Source organism: Alosa alosa, chromosome 21 (genome assembly GCF_017589495.1).
Source record: "Alosa alosa isolate M-15738 ecotype Scorff River chromosome 21, AALO_Geno_1.1, whole genome shotgun sequence".
Lineage (NCBI taxonomy): Eukaryota > Metazoa > Chordata > Actinopteri > Clupeiformes > Clupeidae > Alosa > Alosa alosa.
In genome coordinates, this window is record NC_063209.1 from 28,461,906 (window position 1) to 28,471,905 (window position 10,000).

The following is a 10,000-nucleotide window of genomic DNA, read 5'->3' on the forward strand; positions in this document are numbered from 1 at the left end:
TTCGGTGTCATCAAGTATAGTAGAGGCATAACATTAGGGAATAGCCTGAGAAGTGTACGAGTGTCCATTTAAAGTGCATAACATTAGGGAGTAGCCTGAGAAGTGTACGAGTGTCCATTTAAAGTGCATAACAGGGGGAGTAGCCTGAGAAGTGTAACAGTGTCCATTTAAAGTGCATAACATTAGGGGAGTAGCCTGGAGTGTACGAGTGTCCATTTAAGGTGCGTGAAACTGACACACTGAACCACTCAAGGGTAGGCAAGAAGCAACGATATTTTAAAAAAAAAAAAAAAAAAAAAAAACAACTTAATGAAGATTTCTGTAACTGCCTAATGAAGAGCTTTTTAGCCTAATCCATTGCATGAACAAAAAAAAAGGAAATCGTGACAAGTTGTAGGTAAATATCATAGCAAATGGCATATGGCAATGACAGCTTTAAAAAACATTTATTTTGGTCGTCCCTCGCTGGAGAGAACGCAGAATGTGGGTTGTTACACAAATAAATGAATTAGGGAGATGATCTGCATCTCTGTTAACCGAAAACTAGTTTTCCTAACATCTCCATTGTTAACGTGCATTGTTAACCTTATGCAGGTCGCAATGTTCAGATGTTCATGAGTCAGACAGAAGACTAGCCCTGCTTGCTTTGCTAGCCTATGGTATTTCTGTCCCTCTCAAACTGTGTTAAAATTGTGTATTTAACAGCCAGAATTTCAAATATTTCCCTCATGCACTTTTTCCAGACTTTTCTAGGGCCCTCTCCTCCCTTGGGGCCCTGGTTATCAGTCCACTTTTACCCCCAGTTTGCCCCTGCCTATAGCACTTTTACCCCCAGTTTGCCCCTGCCTATAGCACTTTTACCCCCAGTTTGAAGCCCTTGTTTGTTTCTCTTCAGGTTTGATGTCAACAAGTAATAACAGCTGATCTGCTGACTTGTATCTCTCAAGTCTGTGTCTGTAACCTGGGCAACTTTTACATAGCCTTCTTCTAGCCATCAGTTAGCTAACGTCATGTTTTACATAGCCTTCTTCTAGCCATCAGTTAGCTAACGTCATGTTTGCTTGTCTACTGCTCACCAGAAAGGATCATTGCATGACACTCCTCTGTGATCCAAGACAGGTTATCTCTATTTATTTTAACTAATCAAATAGCAAGCATCCTGATTTACATCCTCATATGCTCATCTCATTTCTAAATAATAGCCTACAGACGTGACACAAGTTACTCTCCTTAAAGTGAAAGGCACCTAATTAGACTTACACACCACTAATACAGTGTAATCATGACATTAAAGGTAGGTGTTAAAAAAACTATTAAAAGTATGAAATATTTAAATGACAAAATATTTTAGGTTACTTGTAATTATGAACTCCAATATATACACACACACAAACACACACACCCCCACACACACACAAACACACCCCCACACACACACACAAACACACACACACACACACACACACCCCCACACACACACACAAACACACACACCCCCACACACAAACAAACACACACACCCCCACACACACACACACACACACACCCCCACACACACACACACACACACACACACACACACACACACACAAACACACACACAAACACACACACACACACACTACACACACACACACACACCCCACACACACACACACACACCCCCACACACACAAAACACACACACCCCACACACACACACACACACACCCCCCCACACACACACAAACACACACACCCCCACACACACACAAACACACACACCCCCACACACACACACAGCTCTGGAAACAAAATAAAGAAGCCACTGCACATTTTTCTGATGTTATTCTACGGCTGCTGAGTGGCACTTACATTTATAATGAGTATATTATATGTATGTGTGTGTGTGTGTGTGTGTGTGTGTGTGTGTGTAGTAAGGCTCCTGACCGAGCATGCAGTTGATCCAGAGGGCCAGGTCCTCCTGCATGGGCAGCAGGCTGGCGCTGTGGCGAGTGGCCAGCCAGTCGTGGTAGGCCTGCAGGCAGGACAGGTCCGGTGCGGGGGGGTGGCGCGGGGACCCCAGCGGGCTCAGGGGACTCAACGGGCTTACTGGCACACTCATACTGGCACCTGGAGAACACACACACACACACATCACACACTCATACTGGCACCTGCAGAACACACACACACACATCACACACTCATACTGGCACCTGCAGAACACACACACACACATACTGGCACCTGGAGAACACACACACACACACATCACACACTCATACTGGCACCTGCAGAACACACACACACACATCACACACTCATACTGGCACCTGGAGAACACACACACACACACACATCACACACTCATTCTGGCACCTGGAGAACACAATAACATAATAATAATATCACACACTCATACTGGCACCTGGAGAACACACACACACACATCACACACTCATACTGGCACCTGGAGAACACACACACACACACATCACACACTCATACTGGCACCTGGAGAACACACACACACACATCACACACTCATACTGGCACATGCAGAACACACACACACACATCACACACTCATACTGGCACCTGGAGAACACACACACATCACACACTCATACTGGGACCTGTAGAACACACACACACACACACACACACACACATACATACACACACACACACACACACACACACACACACACACACACACACAAACACACACACACACGTTACATAGATCACACACACACATACACACACACACACACACATCACACACACACATATATCACACACACACACATACATCACACACACATACACACACACACACATCACACACATACACACACATAACACACACACACATGCATACATCACAAACATATGACACACACACACACACACTGTGTGGATAATGGACAATTAGTGGCTGATTAACAGAAATGAATGCACGGTCAAGGTTGTGAAATCACCTCCAACGCATAGCAGAGGACCATTTAAACCTTGTAAGTGCATTACATTTCTGTTAACCTAACGCCATGGAGTCCATTATCCAGCTTTATTCTACTGTTGCTACTTCTTGTGTTGTGTTCATTCTGTTATAATTTGAACGTTTAAACACTAAAACTGCCTTGTTTGTAGAACTACTTCTTTCAGACACATATCAACTAATTTCTCAACTTGCAGGACAAACTGCTGTTACTAGTTCTAAATGGATGGTTGCTATGGCCAAAGGCCAGTCGTTAGTTCCATCTCCGGTTGTCATTAGGGCATCCCAGGATTCTGATGAACCTTAACTTTGAAACATCGCTATTTTACTTAGACTACTGCCATCCAACCAGCTAAAAGCCACCTCCGTCATATGCTACAATGTTACTATGTTCTGAACGTCTGTATTTTACAGCTTGGATGCAACGTGACAGTTCATTTAAACTTCAACGAGTTTGGCCAGCTTCACACAATTAATATACAATTACAAACGTGTACGGCCAAAAATGGATCTGCAATCGTCCAAAGAATGTAGGACAACGGGAAGAACCAACAGGAAAACCCAGAGAACAAGGAGAAGGTGTGTGTGTGTATGCGTGTGTGTGTGTGTGTGCGGAGAGAGAGAGTCGTCCGTAAGATTTTATAGGAGCGATGTAGTGTGTGTGTGCAAGAGAGCTCTTGTCCGTAAGATATCTATGGGAGATGTAGTGTGATGCTGTGTGTGTGTGTGTGTGTGTGTGTGAGTGTGTGTGTGTGTGAGTGTGTAAGTGTGAGTGTGTCTGTAAGATATTTATGTGAGTGATGTAGTGTGTGTGTGTGTGTGTGTGTGTAAGTGATGTGTGTGTGTGTGTGTGTGTGTGTGTGTGTGTGTGTGTGTGTGTGTGTGTGTGTGTGTGTGTGTGTGTCTGTAAGATATTATGTGAGTGATGTAGTGTGTGTGTGTGTGTGTGTGTGTGTGAGCGTATGTGTGTGTGTGTCACTATGGTTGCTTACTCTCTGTTCAATTAATATTTCCACCCTCACACCACACTGTCAACCTGAACCTGAAATGCAGCTGCATGCATTTCTGTGTGTGTGTGTGTGTGTGTGTGTGTGCAGAAATGACCACTGATCACTGATCACGGGATAAGCAGGTCACATAAAACAACAGAAATGACCACTGATCACTGATCACGGGATAAGCAGGTCACATAAAACTACAGAAATGACCACTGATTACTGATCACGGGATAAGCAGGTAACATAAAACTACAGAAATGACCACTGATCACTGATCACAGGATAAGCAGGTCTCATAAAACAATAAACAGCCATTCTGTCCAGATGAAACTGTATTCCTGCCATCCTATAATGAAGACATTACTAGGTCATATTTATGTTTCTATGTTTTATTATTAAATGAAAACCTGCATAATTAAGTTTACTTAAATTAAATCAAAACCGTGATAAATCAAAAAACATTAACAATTGTGCAAAAAATTTTGGCACATAGACGATGGCTGGCTAAACCCTCAATTAAATCTGGTTAATCCGGTTGGCATCATTACCACGCTGTGCAAATTTGAGCAAAACTGTTTGAATTCAAAGTTAACTCTGCCAAGTCCTTACCACAACAAAGTCAACTGTGAAGACTGTCTGTATTTTTTACAGCTTGGATGCAACGTGACAGTTCATTTAAACTTCACAACGAAGTTCGCCAATTAATATACGAATTAATATACAAATGGCCAATGCGGCCAAAAAATGGATCTGCAACGTTCTAAAAGATAATAAGGGACAATGGGAAATTTAGCAAGCAGTGGAAAAAAATCTACAATAGAACAAAGGAGAAGGTGTGTGTATATGTGTGTGTGTGTGTGTGTGTGAGAGAGTTTGTCTGTAAGATATTTATGTGAGTGATGTAGTGTGTGTGTGTGTGTGTGTATGTGTGTGTGTGTGTGTGTAAGAGAGAGTTTGTCTGTAAGATATTTATGTGAGTGATGTAGTGTGTGTGTGTGTGTGTGTGTGTGTGAGTGATGTTGTGTGTGTTGTGTGTGTGTGTGTGTGTGTGTGAGTGTGTGTGTGTGAGTGTGTAAGTGTGAGTGTGTCTGTAAGATATTTATGTGAGTGATGTAGTGTGTGTGTGTGTGTGTGTGTGTATGTGTGTGTGTGTGTGTGTGTGTGTGTGTGTGTAAGTGTGTGTGTCTGTAAGATAATTATGTGAGTGATGTAGTGTGTGTGTGTGTGTGTGTGTGTGTGTGTGTGTGTGAGTGTGTGTGAGTGTGTGTGTGTGCTCACTATGGTTGCTTACTCTCTGTTCACCCTACTGTTCACCCTCACACCACACTGTCAACCTGAACCTGAAATGCAGCTGCATGCATTTCTGTGTGTGTGTGTGTGTGTGTGTGTGTGTGTGTGTGTGAGTGTGTGTGTGTGTGTGTGTGTGTGTGTGTGTGTGTGTGTGTGTGTTTTGTGTGTGTGTGTGTGTGGGGGTCGGACCAGCCAGCCAGCACCACCTGAAGCTGACCACAGTTTTGATTTAAACAAAATATCTAATGCACACACACACACACACACACCAAGGAGCCATTTCCTCTTCTCACTATCTCAACACTGAACTAGCACAAATAACTTTCATGAGTGTACATAGTATACATAACCAAAATGTGCACACACACACACACCATCGCACACACACACACACACACACACACACACACACACACACACACACACACACACACACACACACACACAGACACACACACACACAACACGCACACACACACACAACACACACGCAACACACACAACACGTATCAGTGAAGAATGGTGGCTGTGGGAGCTGCCAGACGGCAGCAGCAGTTAGTTCTGTAGCGCGAGCGTTCTGACAGCCATGAGGAATGTCACCACTCAAAACCAGCCAATCAGCACGCAGCGCTCCACGCCCAGCCAATCACAGTCACACATGCTCTTCAAACTCCAGCAACAAAGAATCAATTCAGCAAACCACACACACACACACACACACACTGTGTCGACTTACTATACAGTATGTGAAACCCACAGCAATTCTTCAATCAGTGTAGCCTTATTGTTGGAGTGTTGAATGCAGTGACCGAAGCTTCTGCCACAGCACACACACGTGCTAGTTATCGCAGAAATGACCACTGATCACTGATCACGGGATAAGCAGGTCACATAAAACTACAGAAATGACCACTGATTACTGATCACGGGATAAGCAGGTCACATAAAACTACAGAAATGACCACTGATCACTGATCACAGGATAAGCAGGTCTCATAAAACAATAAACAGCCATTCTGCTCCAGATGAAACTGTATTCCTGCCATCCTATAATGAAGACATTACTAGGTCATATTTTATGTTTCTATGTTTTATTATTAAATGAAAACCTGCATAATTAAGTTTACTTAAATTAAATCAAAACCCGCATAAATAAAAAAACATTAACAATTGTGCAAAAAAAATGTTGGCACATAGACGATGGCTGGCTAAACCTCAATTAAATCTGGTTAATCCGGTTGGCATCATTACCACGCTGTGCAAATTTGAGCAAAACTGTTTGAATTCAAGTTAACTCTGCCAAGTCCTTATCACAACAAAGTCAACTGTGAAGACTACATGTTCAATCAAGTTGTGTACAAGCATGTGAGAACCTAAGCTCACAAACTGTTGGGTTGTGGAGGTTAGCACAGGTTAATCCTGGTGTAAATGTAAGTCTTTTCCAAGACTGAAAAGGGCTTGTCCCAACGAGAAAAGGTATTAGTTTGAAACAGCTACAGTAGGGAACATTGAACAGTCCAACCAGTAAAGCTATCCAATTGGGCTACTTTGTTTCCAATACCTCCAGGCTTCAACCAGCGCTGCTGACAGCTGAATCAGCAAGACACAGACAGGTAGAGCCGTTGGAGAGGAGCAAGAGGAGGAGGAGGAGGAAGATGAGGAGGAGGAGGAGAAGGAGGAGAAGAGGAGGAGCAGGAGGAGAAGGAGGAGAGGAGGAGGAGGATGATAAGGAGGAGGAGAAGAAGGAGAGGAGGAGAAGCAGGAGGAGGAGAGGAGGAGGAGGAGGAGGATGATGAGGAGGAGGAGGATGATGAGGAGGAGGAGAAGAAGGAGAGGAGGAGAAGCAGGAGGAGGAGAGGAGGAGGAGGAGGATGATGAGGAGGAGGAGAAGGAGGAGAGGAGGAGGATGATGAGGAGGAGGATGATGAGGAGGAGGAGAAGAAGGAGAGGAGGAGAAGAGGAGGAGGAGAGGAGGAGGAGGAGGAGGAGGAGGAGGAGGATGATGAGGAGGAGGAGAAGGAGGAGAGGAGGAGGATGAGGAGGAGGAGGATGAAGATGAGGAGGAGGAACAGGAGGAGGAGGAGGATGAAGAGCAGGAGCATTTCAACCAGGGCGCATCAGCAAGCACAGAAGTATAGGTACACATCATACCACACACACACACACACACACACACACACACACACACACACACATAGGGTAGACCAGTCTACTGACAGCTACATAACACACACACACACATACACACACACATAGGGTAGACCAGTCTACTGACAGCTACATAACACACACACACACACACACACACACACACACACACACATTCACACACACACACACACATTCACACACACACACACACACATAGGGTAGACCAGTCTACTGACAGCTACTGTACATAACACACACACACACACATAGGGTAGACCAGTCTACTGACAGCTACATAACACAAACACACACACACACACACACACACACACACACACACACACACACACATAGGGTAGACCAGTCTACTGACAGCTACTGTACATACACACACACACACACACACACACACACACACACATAGGGTAGACCAGTCTTCTGACAGCTATTGGTTTGGGTGCTAGTGCTAACCTATTTTTATATGGCATGATCCAGGATTAAAAAGTATTTAACCAAATAAAGTTCTTTAGCATAATGTTAGCTTAAACAGCCCATGCCAAATAAAGTTATTTAGCATAATGTTAGCTTAAACAGCCCATCCTAAATGACAAACTGAGGACTAACATGGAGCTCAGAAGAAGTTCTATGTTAAATTGATATTTGGGCCGATGAGGAGATATGGTCAGTGTTGGAGACCACACATAAACACCCAGCTGTGTTTAAAGTGTTTAGCTACAATCTTCAACTGTCAAAGGTGACCAATCAGGGAACAACTGAATCGCATGTGGGCCTGTTTGTAGAGTAAAGTTTCATCTCAAGTGGGTTTGTTTAGGCCTACACCATTTGCTCCAGTCTAAATGCTGCCATGGCAACACAAAGCACACAATAGAAATCATGGTATTGATTCAGCTCATGATCCAGAACAGGAATAAAGAAGAGTCCTGAAGACCAGAGGGATGAGAGAGAGAGAGAGAGAGAGAGAGAGAGGGATAAAAGGGGAAGATGGATAGATTAGGATGAAGAGAGGGGGAGGGTCGGAGAGAGAGTGCAATAGTGAAAAACAGACACAGAGGGGAATGGGGAGAATAAAAGTGAAGAGAGAGAGGGATGAGGTGAAGATGAGATAGAACAGAAGAGAAGAGAGAGGGGGATGAGGTGAAGATGAGAGAGAGGAGAAGAGAAAAGAGAGGGGGATGAGGTGAAGATGAGAGAGAGGAGAGGAAGAGAGACAAAGGGTTCTATTGTGACGATCAAAAACGCAGCGCAAAGCTTATTCTTATCGCAACGCAAATCTTTCCTATCTTACACTCAAATGTTTCACCGTGCACTTCACTTTTATTAAGCATTGCGCCAGGGGTGTGGCAGAAGGTGTGGTCTGGCGCATGATCCAAAAATCGCTATCTTGCACCCCTAAAAATCATTATGCCACTGACCACTGAAGAAAAACCCGGTCCATCTAAAGCACAGCTGTCACGAGATGTAAGCAGCCCTTAGCAAGCAGTCCCAAACGATTTCTCTGCAGGATAAATAGCCTTAGGATTTGTATTCAGTCATTGAACATTATTGGGGTAAGTGTTGCTTTTTTCAGCCTATGTTTTTCGATGGTAACCCCTTGTCAGTCAATAGTGAAAGTAATTAACTGTGTAGAACTGTTTTGTCGTTGACTATGACAGCACGGTGAAGTTAGTTTCACTTTTGCCTATGAGTTCAAACGAGTTCAGACGAAAGTGCAGATCGCGTGTAGCCTTTACTCTGCTAGGTTTTAGTAAAGCATGGTTTAGTGGAATAACTGTTTCATGGGTCTGTGCAAGCAGATTCCTTCAAATGCCCGGCTGATTATCAAAATATACTGATGCTGTTTGTGAAGTTGCTTCTTGGCTGTTAAAGGTGTAGAATTCTGGGGTATTCTTACTGTATTCTGATGTGTTCATATGTTACCTCTGTGTGTAGTATACAACAGGGAGAGGTCCATATTATTGTACATAACTGTGCCTTAGGCCTGTGTACCAGCAGGAAGGTCATACAGGCCGATGGAACATCCGAGGAACATCAGTGATAACATGGGCCGAGGGAGACAGCATGTCTGCCTATTCGGGCTAGTATCTCCATCTGGCGAGGGGCCGGGTTTGTATTACACTGGTTGGCACCTGCCACGTTGCCATGATTGGCGTTTGTATATTTTGTAGTATAACAGGCTTTGTCTTAGGTTTTGACTCAGAGACGGATCGAGGAAGCGACCCGAGGAGCATCTTCTGTCGGAAGGCTCAGCAGCCGCTTCTAATAACAACCACAACTGTTGGACTCTGCACAGTTTTACTGTTTGAGACTTAGCCTGTGTTCTGTTATTCATTATTGTACCATCTACAATAAATCATCATCTAATCGCCGATTCTGATCCCGCCGTCACACCTATGACTGATTACTGTAAGAAACATAACAACAACCTTTTTATGCCATGCGCCTGACGTTTGATAACAAACCACTCTGAACGTGGACTGGACACACCCCTAAATGAATATGAGTTTATCGCCACTGACCATGCGTTTCAGATCGCCACTGACCATGCGCTTGAGATCGC

General features: G+C 44.0%; 1 protein-coding gene across 1 annotated transcript in view; it reads right to left on the reverse strand.

Moving 5' to 3' along the window:
- The window catches only part of LOC125286149 (growth arrest-specific protein 2-like), a 38,452-nt gene that overhangs the window by 20,199 nt on the left and 8,253 nt on the right, over positions 1 to 10,000 (reverse strand). The window contains exon 2 of the mRNA XM_048230915.1: positions 1,930 to 2,112. Coding sequence (XP_048086872.1) covers positions 1,930 to 2,104 — 175 coding nt within the window. The 5' untranslated portion in view covers positions 2,105 to 2,112. The remainder of the gene's footprint in view (positions 1 to 1,929; positions 2,113 to 10,000) is intronic.